This window comes from Doryrhamphus excisus, linkage group LG16 (genome assembly GCF_037039965.1).
Source record: "Doryrhamphus excisus strain RoL-2023G ecotype Guam linkage group LG16, RoL_Dexc_Guam_v1.1, whole genome shotgun sequence".
NCBI classification, from domain to species: domain Eukaryota; kingdom Metazoa; phylum Chordata; class Actinopteri; order Syngnathiformes; family Syngnathidae; genus Doryrhamphus; species Doryrhamphus excisus.
The window spans coordinates 7,581-20,109 of NC_136372.1; the positions used below are offsets into that span (position 1 = coordinate 7,581).

The 12,529-nt window shown below is 46.0% G+C and overlaps 1 protein-coding gene across 1 annotated transcript; it reads right to left on the reverse strand.

Annotated features, from left to right (window-relative positions):
- Positions 1 to 2,121: 2,121 nt before the first annotated feature.
- Positions 2,122 to 12,489, reverse strand: rapgefl1 (Rap guanine nucleotide exchange factor (GEF)-like 1). The gene is made up of 16 exons (XM_058049315.2): positions 12,150 to 12,489; positions 11,776 to 12,005; positions 8,386 to 8,464; positions 8,112 to 8,280; positions 7,912 to 8,009; positions 6,882 to 6,994; positions 6,636 to 6,803; positions 6,244 to 6,341; positions 5,926 to 6,048; positions 5,610 to 5,788; positions 4,925 to 5,015; positions 4,520 to 4,570; positions 4,350 to 4,437; positions 4,213 to 4,277; positions 4,084 to 4,138; positions 2,122 to 4,008 (listed from the first exon to the last, which is right to left on the reverse strand). The coding sequence occupies exons 1-16, from the start codon at positions 12,335 to 12,337 to the stop codon at positions 3,884 to 3,886; spliced, it is 1,920 nt and encodes a 639-aa protein (XP_057905298.2). The 5' UTR covers positions 12,338 to 12,489; the 3' UTR covers positions 2,122 to 3,883.
- Between the last annotated feature and the right edge of the window lie 40 nt (positions 12,490 to 12,529).

Here is a 12,529-nt window from a genome sequence, read left to right on the forward strand (position 1 = left end):
CGTCAAACGAAATATGTTCAAATAAACCACTTTTAGCTTCAGTTGTCATTGACTATGACGAGGGTAGCGAAATGTACTTTTAATAAATCGTTGTCAATTTGGGCAAAGTCGTTCACATTATGTTATGGATTGCAAATGAACCGGTTGAAACAATTGCTTCCGTTATTTCGAGCATGCTGCGCGCCAAATATGTCCACAAAATGACGGCCTCGGCTTCAGCTCGTCAACTTCGACATCGTTTATATACTGTATATTGTCGAGCGAAACGCCACAATTCGTGCTTCAACGTGACTTCAAACTTTGATACTGACCTCGTAGCATTGCTTGTGCGGCGTCAGAGTTAGATGGCAACTACGATGTTCTCCGTCAGGGTGTTGGAACGCCGACTCGATACAGAATGACATTGGCGCCAATGAAAACGATGCTGTGGAAAGACAAACAGTTTACTTCGGCACATTTTCACGGTTGTGGCGGTGTTAACTGGCAGTATTTTCAGCCCCAGACCGTGGTAAGGGGCGGCCTGATTTCGTCAGAGAAAGAAACACGGTTGCCTGCTGCTTCCGGGCAACTTTCTTTTTCGACTACCCAGCAACGAGAGAACACACGAGATCCCCGCACTTCCTGGTTCACGCTCAACCCGTCCCACATAGCTGGCCAAACACATGCCTGTGACAGTGTTGAAAAATTAAAGAAACGAAGCAATACACATGTTATATATTCTCAAGCATTTTCAATAAAAACTTTCAACAATCACGTCTATTATTTTTACAAACAGTGGTCGGTGAATGTCCAACGGAGGTACGACTATGGCCTAGCATTTTAGCTTGAACATACAAATCGTCGGTTCTTTTAACACGACACCGATGTTTCAGCGTTTTTGACATCTCAAAACATTAAATAAACACGTACTTACGGCATTCCCTCTGGAATACTTCAGCTTGGCTGCCAAGAGATTGACACAGCGTAATTGGGATCCTCGGCGCCATGTTCCGGACGAAACCAGGAAGTGCGAACAGGAAGTTTCAGCGCGGATGTGACGTCATGTTTCACAATGATTTTACACACTATTACAAAATAAACTTTATGCTCCCGAAGCACGTTGTGCACCGTTCGGAGGGTGCTGTAAAAAACTGAGTTCTTATTTGATTTGTTGTAGTTCACGTAACGTCATGGCTTACTGGCGGATCAGTACGGTGGCCTGTGACGGACATACAAAGATGATATCAGCCTCTGTTGCCCTCTATGGCCACTTCTAAAACACACAAACGTCTTTTTGAAGTGTACTGTATTTGGGACTAACAAGTATATGTTGAGAGCAAACAAATGACACATGATACAAATAACATAGCCAAGATTTACATAAAATTATTTTTGGAGGAGAATAAATGATGTTAGGGTTAGGGTTATGTTAGGCTGATGTTCTCCTTGGGATGGATAGGATCATGAACGAGTTCATCTGAAAGAAATTACATGTAAGAGACCTTGGACATAAAGTCAGTGAGGCCGGACTGAGATGGTTGGGACATATCCAGAGGAGAGATAGTCAATATATCGGTAGAAGGATTCTGCCGGGTAGGAGGCGTAGAGGAATGCCAAAGAGGAGCTTTATGGATGTAGTGAAGGAGGACATGAGGGTAGCGGGAGAAAGACACATGCGAAAGACAGGGTTGGATGGAGGCGGCTGATTTGCCGTGGCGACCCCTGAAGGGAAAAGCAGAAAGAGAAGAAGAAAGAGACACATATGCATACATATACACATCTAAAATTAAAAGGGACAAAATACAAAACACTCAAATATGAAAAAAATTATACAAATTATAATTCTGTGTACCGATATGGACCCAACTGAAGGGGGTTGGACATTGGTGCGATACGGGACGCACCGCGCCCGTACTCACATGATCGATGCACAACCACAGGAGATTTGTCCCTCGGGAGTGACATTCCCTACTGGATGGTGCGAGTGCATTCCCTGGTACACCTTAGAGGAGGCGGGGGCACTCGGTCCTACACGCCTCACCCCAAGGGGTGATTTCTGTCCCTAAACTTAATTTAACTCAAATCTACAGCCTTGCACATCATGTGATGCCAGGCATGATGACACAATGGAAGAGCACAATGTCGCCGTCATCAGGTTTATTTGAGCAACTGCAGGAAACAACATTGTGATGCATCGTTTCAAAATAGGAATGCCATCTTAAAGTGCCAAATCATTACAAAGAAAAAGGTTGGAAAAATATTGGTGGTTGTCTCCATACTTTTAAAGCATACAAATTCTTGATTACATTTCAGAGAACAAAGTTACAAGTTCACAACTGAAAGCGCAAATGCTACAGCACTGCCAGCTCGTGTAGCGCGGTCCTCGACCCTTGACAAATACCATCGTCATGCTAACGTGGATCTTTACTTGTCATGGCTCACGGTTTGGCACAATGTAAACAACACACGTGAATAAAATCTCATCTCTACGTGAAACAAACATCTTTAAAATAGATTCTCCTTTCATTTGGAAGTATTTACACACTCACACTATGTACATGTTTCAAGGTCAGCCACTCAATACGCGACCTTTACAAACGGACACGCCTGAGTTTTACAGCAAAGACCAGCACTTCACGTCTACTTTGAATGTTTGTATGTTGTCCGGCAGGAGGCTTCAACACCCAGCAAATTTCCTGAGACTACCTGTGATGCTAACAGGTCAAAATACATCTTCTAAATCAATCTGAAAACACAAGGATGCCGATCTTGTTTCAATATGACAACGCTAATTGCTTAACACTTTGAGCATACGGGAGGCGCTGTTACTCACTATCAGCCCTGGCTCGCCAACAGATATTTTAGTCAGCAGGTAAATTCATCTATTGATTCATTTGTTTCATTAATGGACTCGGAAGATTAAACATTTCATACTGTCCGGCCATCCGTTTTTTATACCGCTTATCCTCACTATAGTGGTGGGGGTATGCTGGAGTCTATCCCGGCTGTCTTTGGGGGCGAGAGGCGGGGTACACCCTGTACTGGTGGCCGGCCGATCACAGGGCACGTATCGACAAACAACCATTCCCACCCGCATTCATACCTATGGACAATTTGGAGTGGCCAATCAAGCTAACAAACAGCTAGCATGTTTTTGGAACAGGGGAGGAAAGCGGATTACCCGGAGAAAAACCATGCACAAGGAGAACATGCTAACTCCACAAAGAGATGCCCGAGCAGAAAATCAAAGCCAGATCTTCTCAGATTTTGTAATTGTAATTTTGTCATCTTTTGAGACGCCTGTTTGATATTTGTAAATGAATGACTTGAATCCAGGATTGGCCGCAGCAGAGCCCCGCCAGGTCTCAACTGGCAGACGTGTGATGTCCTTTAGCGTTGCAATGAGACAACATTTACAAAAATATCCCTCTGTCTTTGTTGATCAAAATGATCCAAAGACTACAAGGGAAAGAAGAAAAATAAGTCTTAATCATCATCACAATAAGTACACAAAACCTGGGAGCCCTGAGCGTCGTCAACATGCTTGGTTGACACCAGACGTGCATCGCCTCCTGTTATTGCACAAGCGCCGCCCATAGAGTGTCACAGTACACCTTCCCAGACAGAAATGACTAAACATTTGTTTACTTCTCTGCTGTCCTCCTCATTCATTAAGAAGAAAGACACGCCCCTGAGGTCAGAGGTTGACCTTTGAAGAGATAAATCATCCATCACTAGGCTCACCTCATCAGCTGGGTGGAGGTCAAACTGCGACTACATGTCGTCTGTGGTCAGGAAGGAGACAAGATGGCTGCCGAGCTTCGCCTGATTGGCTGCCTGTTAAGAAGCTTTTCACGTGTTCGCTGAGAGGGAGGAAGAGGAGGTGGGACGCGTCCTGGCATCTCTACGTGTCTCTGGGCTCCAGTTTGCAGGACAGGTCGAAGAGATGGTTCTGGTTGTCGATCACCTGCAGCTGTCGCACATACGCTTTGGTCTGCAGGTGGGATGGCGACGTCTCCATATCCATGGCTACCAGAGGTGTCAAAACTGTTAGCTTCATTAGCATTTATATTGTACGTGTGTCTGTCTGTGTGTGTGTGTTACCCAGCTGTCCACTACGGTATCTTCGTATGCTTCGCACCATGTCGGCAACTTTGTGCTGAATACAAAAAATGACCAAAGGTAAATGCCACCATGTACCAACAACTGCAGAGCAAATTTTTTTTTTTTTACCATCTTGTCAAAATTGACCAGCTGGCCGTGAAAAGTCTTACAACTCTCATGAAGAAAAGTCAAATCTGACAAGGAAACAAAAGAACACATGTTCATACTCCACACCTCAGTGTGCGTGTGCGTGCGTGCGTGCATGCCTTTAAGCAGCAGAGGAGTGAAGGGGATGAGTGGAGGTCTCAGACTGGTGATCAGGTCTCTGTAGGACTTATGGTTTCTGGAAGGATCCTGAGGTTTTACAAAAGAAAAGAAGACATCAGACGAGGGACGAAAAACAAAAACAAAATTGAGGGAAGAAAAATAGCCTCACAGCAATGCTTTCAAACTGCTGAAACTGTTTCCGGAACTTCCCTGGAAGACCCTGATGTGCGCACGTACATAGGTACATGTGCATGGACACACACACACACACACACACACACACACACACACACACCACAACATCAGGTTTGTTCAATTGGAAAATAAAGTAAATGTTGATTCTATAAATAAATCAAGTCTGTCATGATCAGCAGGTCTAATGGTCTACCGAGTCTGCACTACTGGAACGAGACCTTTATCCTCCAGGGTACCACTATAGATTCTTCCAATGAAAGAGAATGACTTATACCGGTAGAAATGATAAAACATAAACAACCTCCGACGTGGTCATCACATTTGAGCGAGCGTTGGAAGTGTGAACATGACCTCAGCGTGTTGTGTGACGTGACATTACCTCCCAGGTAAGCCGCAGTCTGCTGAGGGCGGGGTTGTCGAGGCCGAGCAGCACAGCGAGGAAGGACAGAAGGTCCTGCTGCTGTTTACAGCTGAAACACATGACCATGGCAGCTTGGTCACATGACGATGTCCAGAGAACACAAGGCTCACATGTACGTTTATGCACGTTTGGATAAGTAGTAAAAGTCATTTTCTAACAAAGAGGTCAATTTGATATAAATCTGTAATATGACGAAAATTATCTCAATTTAGTAGAACAGAGTTGGAAAAAAGTTGAGAATAATTTATTAAAAAGAATGGTTAGAGAATTGAGAAACCTAATTTTGGGAAAGTTATGATACAACAATAAAGAAAATCATCATGGGAACAAAGTCACAATATTACCAGATGAGCATTTGAGAAAATGACATAGGATGAAAGTTGGAATATTTTTCCTAAGGTTATTTAAGAAGAAATATATTTGGAAAATAAAACGGCAAATTTGGCAAAAAGTGCAGTTGATATTAATCTGCTTTTTCACAGAGTGACAAAGCTGAGATGAATTACATATGGCTTCTAAGCACATACGGACACGTGGGTGGCCCTGGCTGGAAAGCCGAGTCTACCCTGCTGTAGCACGTCTGCGGCGCCACAAAGCGCCGTGTTCTTGCGGCAGATTATGACATTAAGGTTGTGGGACTCACAGCGCTGCGATCTTGATGAACTTGCGGAGCAGTTGGACTCGTTTTGGCAGGGAGTGACACTGCAGGATCTCGGTGGCAACCCAGTGCTGGACCTCACTGCAGCGCTGCAGTACCAGCTCCAGGTTGAGGGGGCGCCAGCGGGACTGCTCTCCATGAAACACGTAACACACAAACTCCACCTACAATGGGTGACAAGGCAGACAAGACTCATAAAAGCGGTCTTGTTGTCAGAGTGTCACTGGTATTGTTTATTGTGACAGTCAGGTGGCGTGTGTGCATGGACCATGCATGTGCACGTGGGACTTGCTGCTCCGACCTCGTGCACGCAGCTGAAGAGCTCCCAGTCAAAGGCCACCAGCTGGTTGGCCACTTCCTCTGCTGACATGTCATGAAGTTTGCTGTCTCCGGGTGTCCAGTGGATCTCCTCGGGAAGAGGAAGCTGTTGGAACAAGAAGTGACATCATACACACAAAGCCAGCCCTTTCTGACGATAACCCAGATGTCATAAAGCTTCCCAGCCTGCAGCGGACTCTGCTTTTAGATCGATACTGAGCTTCATGCCAAGAAGCCAAACTGAAAGAAGGAGGAAGTTTGCAGTGGCGATGACAAAGAGACGTTTTCTGGTACGACTCACCAGCGACTCCAGTTCAGAGGGTTCACAGGTGAACAGGTGGGTGTTGACCCCCAAAGTGGTGAAGACGGCCTCGTCACTGGGCCGAAACACTGCCTTTTCTGCACATGCACACACAAGAACGCAGGTAACCATAACCATTGACGCCAACATTACATCATTTAGGGAAAGTGTGACGTAGAATGAGGACAATTAGAAGACTAGGAAGTCGTCACAGTGAGTCATGTGACTACGTCAGGGCCGTTGCTTGGGGAGGGGGGGGGGGCATACGGGTATCTTGTCTTACATTATTTTCACCCGGGCCCGGCAAAGCTGTCAACGGCCCTGGACGACGTCACAGTCGAAGCCAGTCAAGCCAGCGGTGAAATGGGAACTAGCAGCTTGTGTCAGCTGACCTCCAGCCGACGTGACCGCCACCAGGATGAGGTTTCCGGGAAGAAGCGGCTGCTCATCGCTGTACTGCAGCTTTTCTCGAACCAGAGCCAGGATGTCTCCCACACGGCAGGACAGGCGACTGCGGATGGTGACGTAGGAATGATCGGGAGTGTAGACCCTGCAGAAGACTGGCAACGTAGATGCACAGCGTTAGCTTAGCATGCCACCGTGCTAGGTGAAACAGGTCTAGTCAAGAAATGCCGCACTCTCATCAGAGCCTCTGAACGCCTCCCTGGGCTGCAGACAGGCGTCGATTCGTCGAAAGTGTCTGAAGAGCGGTCGCACTTGCTTCCTTCTGCTTTCCTTCTCCTCATCACAGCTGACAAAACACACACACACACACACACACACACACACACACACACAATTCAATCCACTTCATTTATCTAGCGCATTTTATAAAAGCGCTGCACATAAGACCTGATTCATATATCAACCCCTATACTCATTACATTACCAAAGTGGGGTTCGTTCGTAGTTGGGAAGCACTTTGGGCGTGTGACCAATGACAGCAAAGTGGGTGTTGCCCGAGGCAGGCAGTGGGTGCAATAAATTAAACAGTCCGTTTTGGCGGGAGGCACAAATCCAAGGAAAGAAAGCCGACATGGGTACAGAATCTCAAAAGTTTTCTATGCAGGTTATTGTGTGTAGTAGCCGACCGAGTAAATCCTTCCATACATGAACGCTCAAATCTCCTCACCTTAACAGCCTTTCATTCATCTTTAAAATCTGCCACGGCGCCATGTCATCAACACGGCTTGTTTACGTTTTATCATTTCTACAAGTCATTTCCTTATTGGAAAAATCTTTACCGGTACCCTGGAGGATAAATGTCTGGTTCGAGTAGTGCAGACTTGGCAGTAACATTAACAGCCACTACAGCTGCCCTGCTCAGTGGCTGGAGGTTGTCGGGGTTCACACCACCCAAAGTACCCGGAGGGAGAAGAGGCCGGAGAGTACAACACTCCTCGTGTTGCCCAGTAATGGACATTAACACAGTTTGTTTGGCCCATCACACTCTTGTTTCACACACAATGTCCTAGATTTGAGGTGATCCCTGACCATCATACACCAGCAGAGGTGTTATGAGGTCCATGGTCCTCAGAACAAACGACAAAACAAACATAAAACCAATCACAGTGAGCTGTGGGAAGCGGCGAGCCAGACACACTGGTGCCATCTTACCCACCGTTTTAACACATAAGAGTGTGTGTGTGTGTGTGCGCGCGCACATACGGGCAGTGTAAAATTTCTGTCCAGCGTTGCAGTTTGACCACATCGTCCACCAGCTCAGGATGACAACTCAGTTCCTGAAGCGCGCACCCGTACAAATCCTACACACACACACACACACACACACACACACACACACAGACAGAGAGTCATGATGTGTGTAGTCACACCTGGGTATAGTTGTGTAGTGTTGTGTGTATCACCTTAGGGAACTTGTCGCCCTCCTCTTGCAGGAGTTCTCGGTACGTGTCGAGGTATCGGAAGGCAACACTGAGGACCGCCCGCTTCCTGTGCACAGCATCCAGGCCCCCTCCTCCTCTGTCATCCTTTTCACCACCTGGCCCTGGCCCCTCCCCCACATGCACAGAAAATCTGAGAGTAGTAGTGAAGGAGTTTGCCCTCAATTTTGTCTGCCAGGCTAGGAGTGAAAACATCACAGTCCACGTGTTTGTGTGTGGTCGTGCACATGGAGGATACTGCTGCAGTAGAACTTGCTGGAAGGTGTCTGCCGTCAGGAAAATGGGATGGGTCAGCATGAAGTCGTCCAACAACGTCTCTATACACACACACACACACACACACACACAGAGATCATGATTTTAAATCACATATACACATTTCCAAACACATTTTTGTACTTAAGTGTGTCACTGTGTGTGTGTGGGGGGGGGGGGGAGGGGGGGGAGTGAGACAGAGCGAGAGCACGAGAGACAGCGATCCTAACTGCAGTGGGCGTGTCCTGCCCAGCCTGCCTTGCTGCAGAGGGTTGCCATGGAGACAGCAAGAGGGTGAAAAGGGAAGGGAGATAGATGAACAGTGTGCATGAGTATGTGCACGTGTACCAAAGACAACATGGCAGAAGAAATGTGCGCATGTGGAGAGGGAAGTCAAAGGCGGAGCCAGCCAAGAAAATGGGTGGAGCTATGCCAGTCACATGACTGATGGCTCCCTCTTTCAGCTAGGGTCAAGTGAGGTCAAAATGTCAATGTGTGCAGCAATAATCTCTCACATGTAAGTACACGAAATGGCTATAACATTCTATATACACACTGAGTGACGCACGCAGCTCAAATACATCAATTGAGAAACATAACAGCAAAAAAACCCTAACCCTAACCCTAACCCTAACCCTAACCCTAACCCTAAACACAACATTCAGAGCTAAAAAAAAAGGCCCATTCATAATCATAATAACCCATTTAAGGCATAAAACAGCTTGTGCGTGTTACTATAAATGTGTTCAAGCTGAGAAGTGAACAAGCAGTGATGTCGGGAGTTCAGTGTTGAGTTTCAGATTTGCATAGGTAACGGAAGAAGAAGATGCAACAGCTATGATTGGGCCCGTTGTGATGATATGCAAAGTCCAAAAAGGCTGTTGCACCATCAGGGCGTGCTGGTGTTTCTCTCCAACATTACAGTAACATTACAGACACTTAGTGACCAGTGTACATTTGGGGTAGACGATCAAGTGAAGCTGAAAAATTGCAGCACAAAGTAGCAATATTATTGGTAGTAATACTTTTAGTAATAGCAAAATTACTTAGTTACATACTAGAAATAACAAAAGTATAATATTACTAGAAATAATATGTAGAGTATGATTTTCAGTTCCAGAAAAGGGTTGTACATCACTTGTGTGTTCTTGTTGGCGCCTACTGACACACACACATTCCTGTACAAACACGCAGGAACACACCAGAAGAGTATTAAGCAGTCTGAAAGAGGACAGCAGGGATTATGTAACCCCCCCCCCCCCCAACACACACACACACACACGCCTCAACGCGTCTGCCTTTCTATTTATTACACTGATAAAATACAGGGCTCCATTTGCTTGGAAAAAATCAAGGCAAGTTTTTACATCACGTTATTATATAGTGGTTCGCAGGGTTAGAAGTGCAACGTTTTACAGTCACGTACCCCTTCAGCCATGTATCCCCTACTCCTGCACACTTCAAAAACCATATTAAAACCATATTATGTTCACAAACTTCAAATTTTGAAGATAATTCATTTGTTCATTCTAGGGCTGCAGCTGTCGAATACTTTAGTAATCAAGTATTCTACCAAAATTTTTGTCAATTAATCAAGTAATCGGATAAAACACATTTTTGCTCGTTTAAAGAGAAATAATACATTCACAAGAAAAAATAAAAAATTTGACTAAGTAACTAAGAAGTAATTGGTTGAATTATTTAGATATTCAAGCATTTTATTTCTTAAATTGATATAGTACATAGTGTAGGTAGTGGTTATGTTTATATACTATATATACTATATGTGTGTGTATATATATTTATATATAAACATAACCACCACCTACACTATGTACTTTGTCCATTTAAGACATATATATCTATAGGTTTCCAATGTTGTCAAATGATGTCCTTCTGTCGGTGCTCGCTCGGGGGCTTTGAATTGGTTGCGGCGGGATTTCCCGGAATCCACTCATCACGCAGGCGCAGTTGGAGCAGAGTAATTCCGACCAGCAAACTTTCTGCTTATTAAAGACAAAAATCCAAACTATGTGTTTTGAACAAATGTAGATGAATTCAAAATGTTATATATTCTTGTCAAGAGACAAACCTCATTTGCAGAAACGTCATTATGTTACCATTACATATTCTCAGAATGACCTTTTTCAGTGTAGGGTGACCATAATTTGATTAGAAAAAAACAGGACACTTGGCCCACCAATGAGATACTCACAGATGCCCATCTTGTCAATACATTTAAAGGGAAAGGACACCTTCTTTGGAATTTTGCCCATCATCCACAGCCCTTATGTGAAACATGAACACACACTTCTTTCCCTTTTCTGTGGATTCCAACAAGTTTTAAATGACTTCATGTGAACGAGTTAACGATGCACATCATTGGGATGTACCTATTTCGACTATGAAGCCCCATAAAAAACGTTTTATTATTTGATATACATGCTGTGATCAAGCATTAACGTGTGCACTGATGGTAACATGTAATACTTACAGTGTCTTCCATATTTTGATGACACTGCAGAAACGTCTTTCCCAGGCGCATCGATTTCACATCGCCCGTGCATCATAGCTACTTCAGTCAATAACAGCAGCATAGATAAAGCAACAACATCGGGATGGCTTCCAGCACAAGACGTGTGCTCTGGTCCTCAGGTCAAAGATGCTGGCAGGAAACCAGCATCTTGATGAGTCTTGGTAGCCACGTGGAGAGTTAGGTCTTCCGTCGTTCCGTCTATGGCACGAGCAGCTCGCAGAGTGTGGTGTTAGTCCGCCAGATGTGGTTGTTTGTGTTCGCCGGTTGGTTAATATAGATATACAGTAAAAGGCAAAGAAATATGTGTTCATGTTTCACATGGACTGTGGCGGACTGGCAACATTCCCCAAAAGTGCAGTTCCTCTTTAATGTACGCCTCCTTTACAGATAGAAAATTGTTGTATTTCATAATACTATCCATAACCGCGCACACAAATTCACCGTCTCACAATGACTCACCATGCTGTATTATGGCTAAGTCATATGTCTTTGAAACAGCTGTAAAATCTGTGGAATTAAATCATATTTTATTAGAATTGCCCTATAAGAAAATAGCCTACTTTCAAGACTGACTATCAGCTGTATGAGCAAATCCAGTCTAATGGCTGAATAAAAACAGCAAAAAAAAGATATCGTCATGACTTTCTATAAAGAAAAACAGCTAGAAAGGTGAAAATTTGACGTCCTCTGAGGTTTTCGAGTTAGGGTTTTATTCGTCCGTCTTTAAACGCAAGTGCATCCAGTGTGTTTAGTAATCAATGGCATGTGTTTAGTAAGAGTGGACGTTAGCCATTAAGAAGAAGGCTGACGACCGTGCCACTCGGTCACATGACTCACCGGTGCAGTGCCCGTACCGTCTTCCGGTCACGCTGTCCAGGAGGGCGAGGGTGAGATTTTCGGGCGTGTCGGCGTGAAGCGTCACCTCGCCCCCGATGATGTCGGCGACCACGCTGGCCTCGGAACTCTGCTCGTCGCTCGACTGGGACGGACTGCGGACGTCTCCGCAAGCCGAGCCGTTGGCCGGAGCGGCAGCGGAGGGCCAGGGGGGAGGGTCTTCGCTGTCGGGACTGCAGAAGTTAAAGGTCAGACGAGACGTTGACGTGAAAGTCTCTCGATCGTGAAAATCAGGCTGCAGGCTGATGCTTGTGACGTCATCGTACTCTGCGTGTTGCGTAACCGAGCAGCGCACCCGCGGCCCTCCGCCCTCTTACCTGAGCACCTCCCGGGCTTGCCCCCCTTCCGGAGACGTCTCCCTGAAGAACGGAACCACACGCGACAGGCTGGCCCTTCGCCGCGATGCCGCGCTCCCCCCGCTGGCCTTGTCCAATCCTCCGGCGCGGCTCAGTGCGGTGGTCTGCTTCTTGAGGAACTTCTCCAGCGGTTTCATCCCCGCCGGCATGGTGGGGAGTGCGGATCGGAAGGGGGAAGCCGGTCTACATCACACCGCTCCTCAGATCAGCCGAACCGTCGACGAGACGCCTGGCGCGTGCACCTCATCGACGCTCGTAGTCAGGCGGATGCCGCAGCCTCCCCCTCTGCCAAATGAACGTACACTCCGGCCCCGCCCCCACCTGATCTGCTGCAGTTGCGC

Bases quoted from the DNA above. Each gene is read 5' to 3' on its own strand.
- rapgefl1 (XM_058049315.2), bottom strand. From the start codon at position 12,337: ATGCCGGCGGGGATGAAACCGCTGGAGAAGTTCCTCAAGAAGCAGACC. The intron at 12,006-12,149 runs GTAAGAGGGCGG...TAACTTCTGCAG, and splicing joins CAAGCCCGGGAGGTGCTCAG to TCCCGACAGCGAAGACCCTC. The intron at 4,571-4,924 runs GTAATGTCACGT...TGCGCACATCAG, and splicing joins GACTGCGGCTTACCTGGGAG to GGTCTTCCAGGGAAGTTCCG.